A 16,793-nucleotide genomic window follows, 5' to 3' on the forward strand; every position below is an offset into this window, starting at 1 on the left:
CACATTCCTGGCAGACTCTGTATAGCAATACTACGGGAAGTGCTTCCCTCTTGGCTCCAGCGGACCACCGCCGAGTTCTCTATGTAAAGACTGAATTGCTGAAAGCAGAGCCATAGGGATCCCAATCTCCTCTAGGACCTTCCACAAAATACTTTTCACAGATCAAGCGCAGCTGAAGACTTTGGTCTATCGTGCTCAGGCCCTCACAAAATCCCACCGGACGATCAATTACACTGGAGCTCAATACCCACTCATCCAAATGGAATAAAAGTGTCCTGGCAAATGTCTTTCCCCTCCCAGCGCCCAGCAAGGAGGTCCGTCTAAAGTAGACCGGGTCATTGCGCGCATCCTTTTTTTATGTTTTGGGACTATTTCAGCCCCAGTACAAGACCCTGGAACCATGGTGCTAGCCAACACAGCATTGTATAACTTAGTCAAATGGGGCATTTGGGTTTCGGGCCTTTTTTTTGCGAAGTCGGTAAATCATGCTTTAAGCTAACCTAGGCTCGCACAAAGTCCCCATTGGCCCAGAATTCATATACATGGCCACATATGAATGCGTTGCCTTAGAGCCAGCAAGACGTTTACTAGCATATTGAATCAGTGAAGTGATTGGGGGGGGGGGGGGGGAAGGGGAACTAAATTGTTAGATTGCTTACCTAAATTTACTTGGGGACGATCTCCTTACAGTTTTTACTTTTCTTCCAAGTAGTATTGCATGATCAAACCTGATCATCTTATAACTTTGGCTACCTCACACTGTTTGAGAAACCGGTTTTGTGGTGGAGATTCAATCTCTGGCTTCACAGCGAACACTGGAGATGTGGTTACTTTCAACAACATAAATTACCCAGGTTCCTCTTGGAGGACTACTTACTGAACCTTACAGAAATTCCTGAAAACATGATTGTGAAGTATCCAGAGGGAGCAGGTACCGCTAGGAAATAGAAACTGTGAATGTCCTCATGAAGCAGTCCGGGTATATTCTGCTCTGTGACTGGTAATCCCAACTCTCTATCGGAGCAGCAGGGTTTTGCAGTCCAATTGAAGTAGAGAAGTTGTTTTTAGAAACCATACAAAAAACCTACATTTATTTGCTATATTTTATGTTCAGTATCAAAAGCGGGACTTCAGGGATCCTTATGTCACGATGGGGTACGGATTTCCGGCCTTTCTTGAATAAAACTACCTCAGTTAATATTTGGTTGAGGAAGGTCAAATCTTCTTTTAGTACCCGCATTTCTAATAATATAAAAGACTTGCTCCAGTGGGTGCCAACACTGGCTCGTCTCCACACGGATTTCCCTACATCCCTCTCATTCAGCCCAAAGTTATTCTACTAGGAGCTACTGACCCGATGGAAGCATACAAATTATGTGGAAACCGATCTTAATTAGCTCTTCATATGCTAGTGTCTGCCCTGTGGTGAACCTGAAGGAGGAGTTGGACAACTTAGTGACATGTTCAAAGAGTTTGATTTCAATTTAAAAGCAAACTCCTAACTTGCCCTATTGCTATGAAGGAAGTTTCCTACCTATCAAAAGTAAAACTAAGGATGCATGTCCAGTCCAAACAAAGTGTTCTGTTTGAATCCCAAGTACCTACCTGGCCCTACCAATTTAGGAAAAGATCGAACTCAAAAGGGAGGCTTGGATAATAGCCTCGATATGGGCGTTTGCCTGGCTCATTGGTATGCGACTTCTCAGTCTCACAGTTCTTGCAGATTGTTTCACAGCTTTTTATTTTGGAAAATTAACAAATCTCTGTCTGGGTTTCCCCTTTCCCTTTTGATAAGGAAACCGTTACCAACTTTTAAATGTTCCAATCCCTCCAAGATGCTTGAAATTTCACTTCTTCCTTTCCTACCTTTGTTGCATTGGGACTTCCAAAGCAAGCATGTTGGGAAGTATGCTGAACATTTCGAACGGGGACTCGCGTATCCCCAAATTTCCCTTTTATATGTTCTGAGATTTGAGCGTGAAGCAGTAGATCTCGGACCTGTTTCTCAGAAGGTTGCCCTTTTATTTGCCATTATATTAACTTGGAAGGAGGGGCAGAGCATGGACATCCTATTAATGAAGTGTCCCCTTCTTGATGAATAAAGAGACTCTTATTAGGAAAACAGGTTCTTTCCAGGATTCCCATCCACGTCTATGGAACCCCCAGCATATTTGCAGACTATTTTGTGACCCTGACCTGATTTTTGTGAGTGAGGATTTAATCTTCACTCTCTGGCTTAACTCATTTTATTAGGAAGGCACTAGTCTGTCCTTCCGGTTAACAGTGCAGGGGGAGCCTGTCCTCTATTTATTTTTCTTTTTCCCATTCTTTTTTGTATATGTGTATTTTCCCATACTAAGTGCCTCATCATGAGTTGGGCCTTAGACCTTCAACGCTATTACTGCTGCATTTAAGGGTTGACATAGTGATGAGACGGGCAGTAAATGAGTTTTACCACCAGCTTTTTGCTGGAGGTAAAAATGTCCTCTTACTGCCCGTTTTCGGCCCTTTTTGGCACGATTGCCACTGGCGCAATTACTGCCGGCGGTAATGGCGCCCCAAACCCCATTGGTGGACCCATTGGGGAATGGGAACTTACCCCTATTCGCTACTTGTGATCCAGCGCTAATGGCGTCGGACCGAGCAGCGGCAATGCTATTTGCGCTGGCGCTATCCCTGCGGTTTTACCGCCGGGATACAGCCAGACTCCTCATGAGGCCCTTAAGTGAAGCCAAGACAGGCTGGTGTTGGTTTTGCCTTTTATTTGTAACTTTTATTATACACTGTATCTTTTTTTTTTTTTTTTTCTTTTTTACCGCATTCGCAGCAATATTATCCGTTACAATGCTCAAGATGGCTTGCCAGGTTGTTTTGAGCCCTTTCTATGAGCTTCACTTTCCTTTTGACTGTCTTCCTCCTGAGATGAGGCCAGAGGTGGCAATACATAGGCATATGCTTTGCAGGCTATGGCCAGAGCCTGGGAAGCAGCCTCTTATCGTGCAAGGAACTGGTTTGGACCAATTATGGGGCTGCAGAAGAGCCCGTTCCAAACCTTATGTGAGGTCATGACTGTACAAGAGCTGGCCGCTAAACGTTGCAGTGTAGCAGTTGCCTTGATGGGTGGGTTGGAGGCCCTGCAGCAGGGAGCATTCTTCAGTGGTGCACTTCAGCAGGGAGCATTCTTCAGTGGAGCTCTTCAGCAGGCCGCATTCTTCAGTGGAGGCACTTCAGCAGGCGGCATTCTTCAGTGGAGCACTTCAGCAGGCAGCATTCTTCAGTGGTGCTCTTCGGCAGTCAGCATTCTTCACTGGAGCACTGCAGCCAAATATCCAAAAGACACCACAGAGGAACCCTGAGGGACTACTGCCGGCTCCACCATCCACCGCAAGGCTAAACTCTACTCTTCAGTTGACAGGGGAGATCTTTCATGTTGCCTCCTTCCCTTGCACTGGTGGGCCAAATCATTTCTGAGCCCGGCATCGTTGAGGTTCTGTATCTGGAGCCACAGTATTCTCCTGTTACTGTGAATTGTGCAGCCTGGTGCTGTGAATCATGCAAACCTGTTTGGGTCACTACACCTGCTCATCACATTCAAGGTGTTCTGGGAATCTGCCAACTTTCTTTGAGTTGTTGCAAAGTTTTTCCATTGGCTGCAGCCTGGTGGTGCCTGTTTTGTGAGATCTCTGAGACCTGAACAGCTGAATTGCCGGACCCGGCCGTTATAGTTGCCATACAAAGTACACTGCACTTGTGACCCCTGAACGTGCAACACCGAAACCGACAGCGAGATACGGTTGTCCTCAGCAGCCCCAAGGTACCCTGGGTGGTTGTTTGTCTTGATTGGGGTTGGAGGGGCTAGCTTGCATACCAGTTTCAAAGCCACCCTGTACCTCAGTCATTGGAATGGGGATACTTTCCTAACCTGCCCCTCCCTGGACATTTGGAATATATAGATGCCGTTTCCCAAGAAGGGAAACCTGACATAAGAAACCTCTATACTGCCTCTAGTAGTATGTACTGCATTAGTCACATTGCTTCCTAAGTTAGAACTATGAGTAACTTTGCAAATTACCCTAAGTAGCCAAAACCTGGTAACTTAGTAGGTGAACTCTGATCTTTGAATTGCCATGGACCTGATAAGATTAGAATTGAGTGTTGGTGGTTCCTTGTAGTATTGTAATGTCGTATGATCTAGTGTCTAACATTCCCCCCCTTTGTAGGCTATTGTAACAGTGTTCTTTTTGAAGCTTCATGAATGTAAAGCATGGTATGACACCTGTTTTGGACACCAAACTGCATGTGTATGTCTACATATTGTTTCACGTACCTTTAAGTGTATTTCACTTAATGCATAGAGTAATTTTATTACCTGTATGGACAATCAATCTATAGCTTGCCATGTCCTTTTTGTATATCAATTGTACTTTCCTCCAAACGCCTGCTCGCCTTAATCTAAGTCTCATTATCAAGTGGGATTTTGTTAAGATATATATGTGAAAATATTTGCAGGTCCAGTGAGCTTGGCTTCCCAGAGCCCTACACCTGTAGTGGTTCTGAACGGCCTCCTGATAACTATTATTCCTTGCTCTGCTTTCTCCACAACACTAACTCTGCAGTCAATTATGATGAATACTTTGTTAATGCTTTCTATGAGAAATGACAGTGAAATGTCAAATAATTGTGGCGGTTCTCCTAGCATGCAGAGGGGCACATATTAACCATGTAGAAATAGAGCTACAGCCTCGTTTAAACAGTGGGATGTTTCTCGTCAGAAACACAGAAAAGCAGGAATCCCAGCAAGTTGTAGAGGAAGTATAGCAAGGATGAAGCTAACTTCAATCACCATGACTTTTTAATTTACATTTTGTTTTCTAACTTCGTCCCTTTATCTTTAAATCACAGAACGGAACAGGTGACTCAAACGATTTCTGGAGGATTGACGTGGTGGGTTCCAAAGAAGGAAGCCGCATCAAAGTCCTACGTAGCAAAATCCGTCTTGCCCATCTCACTACTGGCTGTGTTCTGGGGTCTTCCGGGAAGCCACTGCCCAAATGGTGACGTCCTCTGGAGTTCTCTCATTGTAGATGTATCTGCTATCCATTGCTTTGCGTCTTTTTAATTCGTCCTATTAGAACCCTCTTCATGCCCTGCCATTCCTTGTGTGCGTTCTATACAGAACAACTGTCTGCTTTTTTGCTTGGTTCAGTTGAGTCCTCTGAAGGAAGAACTAGAGCAATGGTGACCACTTAAGGCCCACCTCATGTTTTGGCCATAGACCTCTTGCTAAACATGGCGTTCTTCTGTATGTTGGCATTGGACCATGTCGAAGTCTTGTCAGCTGAGATGGGATCCTATGCGTGCTTGGCTGTATCTGCTTGCGTGAGGTGGTTCATATTTGTCGTTCTTGCTGCACGACTGCTGGTATGGATTTTATTTGTTGGTGGCTTCTCATGTTGACTCTTCCTGATGAATGGCTAATGACAATGAACGTTGCTCTTTGTTTGAATTTTGTGGCAAGTATATTTTAGCTTCACCTGCTTCTGTACACAGTGGCTGTCACGTGTAACACACTTTTTCTTGCCTATAAGGGTGCAGTGGCAGGTTCCAGCACCAAACGATGAGGAAGATAATTAGTTGTGTTTCTGTTGTTGCTCTACAGACGCTATCCCTCTAGCACAAATAGTTATGAGGTGTGTGTGTGTTACCTTGCGTTACTGTTACTGTGATTTATACTGTTACCTGCTTCCATTTGCATGGTCTCCAAGTGCTCTGGGGATTCTTGAGTGTGTTCTGTTTGTGGGGTGAGAAAGAAAATACAGTATGGGCTAAACAATACTCAAATGTCTAAATTATTTGTTCAGCACTAAGTGCTCTTGAATATGTACATAATTAAACAAATGTATGGTTTCTCTCTAGTAAAAGCAAGACATTTATAATATGATATGGCATTTATAACTTTTTTAATTTGTATTTAATAATAAAAAAGGACTTGATTAGTGATATATTATGTAATAGTAAAACTTATTGGTATAGAAACCAATTATCTACAGGATCGATGAAAGCGTTGCTGAATTCCTAGGGGAATATGTTGCCTTGTAGAATAATCATTTTAACAGGGAGAGGTAATGTGGTGTGTAAGTGCCACTATAAAAGAAGAGAACTAATTAATAAACAGGTGGGAAGGGCCCATCTCCATATTAACACATTCTCTTACAACTCCTGCACCCCCATGTCAAATGTGTACCATATCCTCTTGGTTAAGTTTTCTTCTGGCTCTCCAAGCTCTAACTATGAAGGTCACCAGCCCAAAAGGTCACTGTTTCAGAACTTGCCAAAATAAATATCCAAGGTTCGCGCTTGCTGCACACCAGGCATGCAATAGAGGTATTAGCCAAGTATCTGTAAATGATGGTACTCTGGACGCAAGCATACAAAGTGGATGATGGTTTTCTCATGTTGGCAGTATCAGTCGCTGATGTCTGTATTAGGACATCTGCTAGAGACCACCTTTGAAGACAAGAGCTCAAGGTGGAACTCTGTGTACAGCCTTCTTATAGTGAATCTGGGTACATTCTCCAGATAGGCCTCGGAGCCTCTTGTGCTTTAATGAAGAGGTTTACAATGTGCCTTGGGTTATCTACTTTTCAAACCATTGTTGTCTCCTGGAATTCCCAGAACAAATTCAATATGCTGGATCCGTCTAGCTGCACAATACAGTTTGAGCACAATCACAGTTCACCCCTCTCCCGTTCCCTGAACCAAGTCTGGACATGGTCAAACCAAGAGACTTCACGCATATTGTCAAAGACTCTTCTTTCCCTAAAATGGTACTTGTAGACCATTTGTCCTGTGTCTGGATGTAGCTATGCAAGCAGACGTCATGCATCCAGTATGACTCTCCAATAACCCATTGGCTGGACCTTTAAAACTCATGTTATATTTTAGATCCCAGGTTTGAGAGCAGATCAAATGGCTGATAAAATCAACAGTAAGGTAAAGGGCCCGAACACCTTGTCTGTTCTGAGATTTCAAGAAGTGCTTTGCAACTTTCTCGCTGCTCCCCTGTCGCTCTCATGGTAAAGATGCCCGGCACAGAAACTAGGTAGGCCTCTTGAAATACAAATGAAATTAGGCCCAATTGCAGCTTTTTATTTTATAATTAAAGTGTGGGCCTAGCTCGGGAGCTGTGGGAGTGCTGTACAGGGTGTGGGTAGCCAACATTTGGGCTGGCGGTTTCTTTCAACAGTAGTGCAGTACTGCCTACAGCTTGCCTGCTCTAGTATCAAAATGGTCTCCTAGAATGGGAGGTAGATAAAGAGAATGGAAGGAAAGAGGGGGGCGAATCTGTTCAAATTGACATATAGAAAAGAAGCTACATGAGAAGACAGACTGACCATGAATGGTCAGTGGCGGTACACCAGGGGTCATGGTTATTATGCAAGAGGCTCTTCCGTCAACTAGGATTGGAAGCCTGTGTTTATTAATCTCAATACAAAGAAGCTGAACATGTCTTACAACACCAAGCATTCTTTAATTATTATTATACCCCTCCAAAACTGTTGCTGATGTCATTTGTCCCATTGTCATTCTGTTTGAGATGCTAATTCTTAAAACGTTCTCCACAGGGGCTGGGAGCAAGGCGAAGTGACCTGCAGTCCCTACCCGAAGGAGACGCCGAGCACCCTCTGGAACGTGGAGGATCACATGAATCTAAAATGTAAATGGGCTGCAAGGAGCGTGGAGGTGGCCCGAGCTTCAGCTCACGTGGAAGGAGTCTGGGGTTTGGGTGGAACATATAAAGCAATGCAAGACTCGTTTCCTTTTAAATATCTAAGCCTTCCACTCAAGGGAGATTGTTCTGGCCCATTATTTTGCCTGCAGTCCAATCCATCCTGCTTTTGAGGTCACACCTGAGCACTCTGGGCTCCTGGGGAGGTTGGGGTGCGATAATCTAAGTCTGATGCTACCGGCCCATGAGCTATCCATCCCTCTCGGGAGGATAGCTCAGGGGCAACATGCTAGCCTTGGAAGCAAGACGACACGGATCAACACAGGTTCGATCCCCAGGTCCGCGCTTAGAAACCTCTGGGTATTAAGAACATTATAAATAACCAATTAAGTATTAGAATACAGAGGGATAGGGCGTAGGAATGTAGAGAGCTGCAATTGTCTAAAGATCAACAGATCCAATGTACAGCACAGTACAAAAACAGGAAGCAAGGAACCCACATACCCCCTGTTTTTGTTTCTCCTGAAAGGGAAGAAGCAGCTGATCCTGCTATATTAAGTCTTAAAGTTTGCTTATGCATTTGAATGTGTGATACCAGGTTGATGCGCCTCCCTTTGTTTCTCCCCTTTAGTGCCCAACATCAGCCTTGCTGTTCTGAAGCCAACATTCCTTGAGATCCTGATGGAGTCGCACATCGTTATGATCCGGGTAAGGGAAGTGGATACTGTTCATACGTTATGGAATGGGCCGGGGGGGGGGATCTGGCCAGGAGTCCTCATTCAGTTGGTGGGCAATGGGAAGAATTCCTCTCTGGTGAAAGCCATGTTTCTTGGGCCAGCAGTTAGCTGTTTGGTAGAGGAAGCTCCGCTCTGGGCTTTAAGCACTTGCATAGGCAGGGAGGATATTTCTAAGATGGGAATGGTGCTTTCTGGTGCAGGCTGCTACTTGTGCTGGGAAGTTTATTCACTGAGAAGAATCCATGTGTACTGTTCGAGGAAGGAAACCTGCAACCACAAGGGCTGTTCTCAAGTCACTGGCATAATTGACATTATTTGGGGGGCGTTACATGACTGAGTAGGCATTCTCACATTGCATAACTAAGTCCTATATTCCTGTACAACCATCTCAACATTCTAGTCACATGGGCCACTGCAACACGTTTGCTTCACAATAAGCGAATAGCCAAATACATACTATTATCCTGTGTACCACAAGATGAAGAGCGCACTCCAGTTCTCAGAATTCCCTGCACTGATGGGGATGAAATAATCAACACCTGGGACTGTCTTCCTGAAGAGAGCATGAGGCACGAAAGTGCTTGGAGGAGAACACAGCCTGAGTTGCCAGGTATACTGAGAACTGGAGTGCACCTTCATCTTGTGGTACACATACTAGTATCCTATATATGTCCAGATAGGAAAAGCATTTATGGAAACAAAGCTTTTAACCTTCACAAAAACCTGTGTTGAAAGGGGGTGCTTGTATATGATATCATCATTGTGAAAATATCAATGTGACAAAAAACTGTTCTGAAAATGATGAGTAGTAATATAAAGGGCTCATATCAAAACAAAAGGGCCTAAGCTTTTCAGTTGTAATAACGGGAACATTACAGCCCTTTTCCCCACCCAACTCCCTGCCCCCCACGATTGAAGGATGTTCCAGGCCAGTTATTCTCCCTCTGATCCCTCTCTCCTCCCCAGTGCTGTACCACTAAGGCTGCCATTCTTTTTTCGTTGACTCCGTCGCCCCTCTCCCCCTGCGAACCACCCCCAGCAGGCATGCCTTGGGAGACTAATCCACCAACAGTGCATTAATCTTTGCCATTACCCTTTACTAGTATTCCGCTATAACCGGGCACGCCCAGACCATATGCCAGAAACCTGCTGCGTGTTGCCCACACCTCAAGCATTAGTGCGGGTGATTGGGTTCATCATGTGCAGTTTTTGTGTGGTTGGATATACCGGTTGTAAGCTATTGCATCGTGTTTGTTTGAATCTGGCGTTTCTTGAGACCTTCTCCACATTCCCACATATTCTACGCCAAGCCGGTTCCTGAAACGTAACTCCCATATCACTCTCCCACTTTTCCTTCACCTTAAGCTGCGGGAGAGTCCTACTGTCCTGCAGTGCGAAATATAGCCCGGATATAGCATGTCCCTCGCTCCCCGTGGTTAGGATCGCCTGAAGAATGGGGGCGGTTGGGGGTTCCTCTGGTATCGTATCCCTCTTGGTCGCCAAGGCGCTGGTCAGTCTGGCATAATTTAGCAACTGTCCTGTCGGCATCCGGTACCTTTCTGCCCAAACGCTGAAGGGCAGCAGAGTCATCCCCTCGAATGGGCCCCCCAGGGTCAGACACCCCCCCTACAGCGCATTTGGCATCCTTTATGTCCCCTATCATCTCTGCTTTCAGGATTATGTTGGGGACTATATCCCACCCTCATCTGCAACTTGATCTGGGTCCTCTTCCAGGCCTGCCTGACCACTGTATTTAAGCATGATTCTTCCGCTTTCCTTGCTGTTCTCCATAGCATCTCGAGTCCCGAGTGGTGATTCCTGGGTTCTCCCATTAACTGCCTGTTTATTCCCCCTTACCCACCTCTCTCATTTAGTGGCGTGCTGTAGCTGGGATGCCAGAAGTACAATTCGTAATCCGATCGAGCCAATCCCCCCTCCTGTTGCCCTATACGCAGCGTAGGTAACGCCACACTGTGCCGCTTCCTGCCCCATATAATTTCAGCTATTCTGTGATCCAGTGATTTAAAGAAGGGCGGTCTGGCTATATACTGGATGTTTTCAAAGAAATCGAGTAACCAGGGGAGGATCTTGCCCATTAGGAATAGAAGATGCCTGTTCCAAAATGTCATCCTGTCATCTATTCCTGTGAGTGCCCTCTCCACATTATATTGAAATGTGTCTGCAACCGAATGGTGGATCTGGATACCTAGATAGCGGAAAGATTCCACCTCCCACTATAACCCCACCTCGGGAAGGTCCTTTGCCACATTCCCCTTCAATGCACCCAGCGGGAACACCAGCGACTTATCCTGGCTCTCCTTATTACCTGTGAAGGCTTCCAAATGGTTCAGCACTTCTAACATGTATCATGTATGGGACATGAACTATGGTATTTTACACATACAGCAGAGCGTCGTCCGTGTACAAAGGTATGACGTGGTGTTGCCCCCCTCACTTCTATATCAGCATCTCAGAATTCAGAGCGAAAAATTCTAGCCAGCAAAAAAAGGATCGGAGATGGTGGGCAACCCTGCTGGGGGCCCCTTGTCGAGCTGTCAGACCACCTTACCCGTCCTCACCCTGGCCAACGGTTCTTGATCTAGCAAGCAAATCCATTGCAGTATATTCGGCCCAAGGCCATTTTGTTCAAGCACCCGGAAGAGCCATTCCCACTGCACTGAATCAAAGGCGTTGACCATGTCTAGAGCGACAAGTGCTTAAGAAAATATTGATATTAACACAGCTATCGACACACCAGACACGCAGATATTAAAAATTGTTTACTTTTTAAAGTCTTTGATGCAAGTAACAAGAAACATTTTAAGTCTATAGAAACGCACAGTTCAACCGAAAACGAGAGCGTGCCTAGATGTTTACATTAAATATGCCAAAGGAGCCTGAGGCAAGTCCTCTGAAGTAAGATGCCTTGCATTGTTACTACAGTTTAAACACATGCACTGTAGGGTTTGCGTGTTCCGCACCGTAACTGACCCTCTTGAACAAAAACTCTCAATTTCAAAACCTCCAATTACTCCAAAGATTATCAAATGGCAGCCTTGCATAGTTTTTCATGAACTTCCGGCTAGGTGAAAGAGCCATGGCGCGCTCTAGTGTTTTGTTTGCGACGTTCTTCCGCAATTGGAGCCTCTGTTAAACCACTGTTGCGCTCTAGTGTTTTGTTTGTTTAACCTTAAATGAACGATTGTTAAACGTTCGAGTTCTACATAACTAGGTACTCTGCGTTTCATTGTCAATGAAGGAGCTAAATGTTAATAAAGGAGATTGGTATGTTTTAATTGGCTTTTCTTTACTCATTTATTTTTCCAGCAACAATTTCACTGGCCACCAAAGAAAGTGATGTACAAATAGCCACACAGCACGCCCATTAATGTCGCCATTGATTTACAAAGTTTTTGAAACTTGTTGGCACTGGCAAGTGGCACACATTCCGTTGCCACTCACTTCTTTTCTTGTTCATACTTTATTTCTGTTTCCATCAATTTCACTCATAGAATGTTGCTTTCCCGCCTTTCCGCTGCATCATGTGCTCAGTCACTACTTCCATGGAAGTAGTCGGATCTATGCCCTGTTAATGACTGTGTTCCTCCAGGCGCACACTCCCCTGTGCCCAGGACCCTACTCCACAGGTGTAGGGAAGGCTACACCTGAAAAGGGGGGGGGGGGGGCTGTTGGTCGGCAGATACCTTGCTATAGGGATAATGGATTTTTCCAGCATGGGGTCTGGCATGGATTCACATGCTCATGAATATTCCCCGTTGTCAGGCTGGGAATCCTCAGTAAAGAAAAAATCAGTTTGTTTCGTTTCTGAACTGTCTTTCTCCTAATAACCAATCACTGGTCTCTGGGTCATACTGCCCCCAGCCAATGACTGCCCTCTACCTAAGCCCCTTCTCTGGCAGCCATCTTCAGATTTTTACTGCACCTTCAAGTGTTGGAGTCCTCGTGCTATAGCTCTTGAGCTTTTACTGCGTTTTGCGATTTTTCAAAGAGTTTACTATCATTTGTTCAGTCAATCGAACCTCAAGCTCCACCGATTCTACTTCCGATTAACGGGGACCCGTTTCATAATTTTCTACGCCCCTCAAGGGCGAGTTTTCGTCGAGTTTCGCTTCTTGGAGGTTTCCGGAAAATCTTTGAGGCCTAACCCGCGTGGACATGGCAGAGGACAAAGGAAACACGACGCCCCGATCCAAGCTTTTCAGGAGCTGCCCTGGATGCAGATTACAAAATGTCTTCAAGGAAGATGAGCACTCTCGGTGCCTCTACTGCCTTCACGACAACAAATTGCACGTGGAGAAGGACTGTGCGTTTTGTAAGAATATGTCCGAACGGACAATGAAGGATCGTCGTACTCGACTCACCAACTGGCTGGAGGGCAAAGCCCAGCAGCAGGGGAGAAGTAGTAGTCGAGCGGTCTTCTAAGACCTTTTGAGGGTGCTCCGGCGACGGGGGCCCCAACAGAAGGCAAAGCACTGCGAGTCCGCGGGCACCGGGAGCACAGATGGGTCGGGCTCTTTGGCTGCCAGGCAGGGCGCGATGTCACTGACGCCATCAACCATGAGCCAACGCTTTGGCTCGGGGAAAAGGAAGTCGGAGAACCCGGGTAAGCTTCGACATCCCCCCCAAGGTGAAGGCCTCAGGCACGCCCAAAGTCGCAAAGGCCCTGATTCACCCTGCTAAGGCCTCAATCGAGGGAGTCCTGGCAGCCCTGGCGAAGCCTGCGGAGGCTATCCCAGTGGAGAGTACCTCGGGCCTAGTGTTTCCCTGCCACCACAGAGGGAATCCTCTTTTCAGCCTATCGTTAAGACCCCCCGTGAAACCCTGGGCGGAGAAAGAGGGGGGCACGGTAGACATTACGGACACAGATACCTCCTCTGAAGATGAGCTGGCTGGCGTTGCAAAGATCCGCGACAAGAAGTTTGAGGAGGTCCGGTCCTACAGGAGGGATCGGCGGACAAAGAAAGCGACAGTGGTGCCGACGAGGAGCCGCAGGCCGTGGAGGAGACGGAGGATCCTACTCCCCAACCGTCGCTCCCGTCACAACCGGTGTCTGTGCCACAAGACAACTCAGGAGCGATCTTGATGGCTATTCAGGCCTTGTGTACGGAGATAAGGACAAGGTTGCCCTTGCCCCCAGCGGACGATCCAGCTGAGCATTGACCGTCAAAAAGCCCACTGAGCAAGCGGAGGCGAATCCATCCCCCTCCTCCTTTCCAGCCTTCTCAGCCTTCACCTCCTTCACCTCCACTGAGGGGTGAGACGGGAACGGAGACGGCGACGGACAACAACGGTGGTGACGACGGAATGGACCTCCCATCACCACCTGCTCGGGCCAATCCCCCCCCTCCCACCCTCCCAATGAAATTGGCTCCTTCCACGCCATGATCGCCAGGGCATCTGAGCTCTTCCAGATCTGCCCCGAAGAACAGAAAGAGGGTTTCCTATACCAACGGCGGGAGGCCAAGAGGAAGACTGTCCTCGCAGTCCCGTTACTGGACGACATCTGGGACGAGGGGCTTGCGCTCCTGAAGAACCCGTCCACGGCTCCTGCTAAGAGACCGGTACGAGAAGAAGTACTGGGTCCCGGACTCCGCCCCTATGTGCCTCAGGGCGCAGCCGTCCCCAGAATCAGTGGTCTCCGCGGCGGCCAAGAAGAAAGCGGCTGAGGTGACGGCTTCAACTTCAACATCCCCGCCGGAAGGAGAGGGGTAGAAGCTGGACGCCATGGGACGACGGGTCATCTCGTCAGCGGCGATGACTATTAAAGCGGCCAACGCCCTCGCGATCGTGGCACGCTACGACAGGGAGCTGTGGTTCAAGATCGCTCCCCGCTGGACTTCCTCCCGGATGACAAGAGGGCTAAGGCCCTGGAAATCTAACAGGAAGGCGAGGTGGCTTCGGACCACGCCATAACGGTGACCACGGACATCGCCGACACCAGCTTTCGTCAGATGGGCCACAGCGTTTGCCTTCGCCGGCGCGGTTGGCTCAGGGCCACCGACTTCCGCCAGGACGTGCAGACCAGGGTTCTGGACATGCCCTTCAACGGAAACAACCTGTTTGGCAAGACAGTGGACGAGTCACTGCAGGCCATCAAGGCAGACACCGAGACGGCTCGGGCCTTGGGTGTTCTTCAATAAAGACGGCCATACTTTCGGAAATCCAGAGGCAAGCAAGGTGCCTCCAAAGGATTCAGCGCCCGCTCCTCGTCGCAGGAAGCCTACAGAGGACGCGGCAAGACAGGGAGGCCAAGGCAGCATGGCTGCGACGAAACAGGACTGAACCGGCCATGGCGTCGGGCACCCACCCGAGCACCGCGGTGGGAGGCCGGCTGGCGAAATTCGTCAGCGTGTGGGAGTCCATCTCCACCGACCGTTGGGTGCTGGATGCCCTGGCTCGCGGGCACACTCTGGAATTTCAGAGAAGGTGCCCCGTATACGACCCGTGGCCAGGAAGGAAAACCACGTCCCACAACTACTTCTGGAGGTATGAGCGATGCTAAGAAAGGGAGCCATAGAACTCGTCCCAAAAAGGCTCCGGGGCTCCGGAGTGTACTTGTGGTACTTCCTCTTCCGGAAGAAGACCGGCAGTTGGCGACCCATCCTGGACCTTCGTCGTCTAAACAAGTACATCAAGTCTCTGAAATTCCGGATGGTCACCCTCCAGCACGTGCTGAGACAGCTGGAGGAAGGCGATCTCCTATCGTCGCTGGACTTTGAGGAGGCCTACTTTCACATCTCCATTCTAAAAGGACATCGCAAATTCCTACGATTCGTGGTCCAGGGGCGGCACTATCAGTTCAAGGCCCTTCCCTTCGGATTGAAGTCGGCGCCCAGGTTGTTCACCAAGTGCCTGGCACCAGTGGCGGCACGGCTGCGCCTGCAGGGGATCCATGTCTACCGCTACCTGGACAATTGGCTCATCTGAGCAAAGTCAAGGGAACTCGCCGTCGATCACACAGCGAAGACCGTCCAACTGCTCACGGATCTGGGATTCTCGATCAACTTCGCGAAATCCCACTTGGTACCGTTGCAAGTCGCCCTGTTCCTGGGAGCCAGACTCGACACAGTGGCACTATTGGCTTCACCGTCGGAGGAAAGGACGAAGGCCATCCTGGGCAAGGTACAATGGCTGTTGACCCTGGATGCGGCCAGGGTGAGGTCCATCAAGTCCCTACTCAGCATGATGTCCTTGTGCATCTACCTCGTGCGCCTGTGCAGGCTGCAGATGCGACCACTGCAAGAGTTCCTCGACACCTGTTGGATGCAAGCGGCGGGCAGTTTTGAAAACAGGATCTCACTCAACAAGACTTTCCGCCAAGCGATGTGCGTGGGTGCCCCACCACTGGATCTTGCGGCGGGCTTGGACTTCCAGACTCCGGTACATCAGGAAACGGTGACGACGAGTGGGAGCTACAGCAGGATCAAGTGGATCTCCTATTCCGACGATGGGGCAATCCCCAGATCGACCTATTCCTGACGGCGATGAACGCCAAATGCCAGAGGTTCACCAGGAGGTTTCCCCAGCCGGGGAGTATGGGCAATGCCTTCTCATTCCCCTGGGACGGCCTGTTCCTGTATGCGTTCCCACCGTTGCCTTTGCTACTGCGACTCATCAGTCAACTCAGACGGTCCTGGTGCAGGATGATACTCGTCGCACCGGCGTAGCCGAGGCAGATTTGGTTCCCGGACATTCTACACATGTCAGCGTCCCCCCCACCCCCAGTCAAACTGCCGACGGACGCGGATCTTCTCGCCAGAGAAGGACGCGCCATCCTCCACCACGACCCGGGGTCGCTGAACCTGCAGGCCTGGCTCCTGCAGCACTAGAGTTCGGAGGGTACGATATCCCGGCAGACTGCAAGGAGGTGCTTGCAAAGGCCAGGCCGTCCACGACTCTCAAGTGCTATCGACACAAATGGAAGAGGTTCTCTGTCTGGTGCCGCGTACAGAAGATTAACCCTCTGCAGATTATGGCCCCTCAAGTGCTGCCGTACTTGCTATCACTGGCTAAGGCGGGGCTGGCTCATGCCTCCATCAAGATCCGTCTGGCGGCTATCTCCCGCTACACCAGAACTCCGGGGCAATCATCTCTGTGGTCCCATCGCCCTATGAAAGAGTTCATGAGATGACTGTTCCGATCGTTCCCGCCGGTAAAGGCCCTGGCATGGGAACTCAACGTGGTGCTGACCAGGCTCATGGGGGCCGCGATTCGAGCCGCTGCATTCGGCACCGTTGAAGTTCCTGTCGTGGAAGATGGCGTTTCTTGTGGCCATCACAACGAGTGGAAGAGATCCAGGCCCTTTC

General features: G+C 48.5%; 1 protein-coding gene across 2 annotated transcripts in view; it reads left to right on the forward strand.

Annotated features, from left to right (window-relative positions):
* POMT2 (protein O-mannosyltransferase 2) overlaps nucleotides 1-16,793 on the forward strand; it is a 296,276-nt gene that overhangs the window by 107,174 nt on the left and 172,309 nt on the right. For both annotated transcript variants that reach the window (XM_069638005.1, XM_069638004.1), the window contains exons 13-15: nucleotides 4,903-5,054; nucleotides 7,626-7,717; nucleotides 8,361-8,437. In XM_069638005.1, the coding sequence (XP_069494106.1) occupies nucleotides 4,903-5,054; nucleotides 7,626-7,717; nucleotides 8,361-8,437 (321 nt within the window). The remainder of the gene's footprint in view (nucleotides 1-4,902; nucleotides 5,055-7,625; nucleotides 7,718-8,360; nucleotides 8,438-16,793) is intronic.

Source organism: Ambystoma mexicanum, chromosome 14 (assembly GCF_040938575.1).
Source record: "Ambystoma mexicanum isolate Mex_15411 chromosome 14, UKY_AmexF1_1, whole genome shotgun sequence".
NCBI lineage: Eukaryota > Metazoa > Chordata > Amphibia > Caudata > Ambystomatidae > Ambystoma > Ambystoma mexicanum.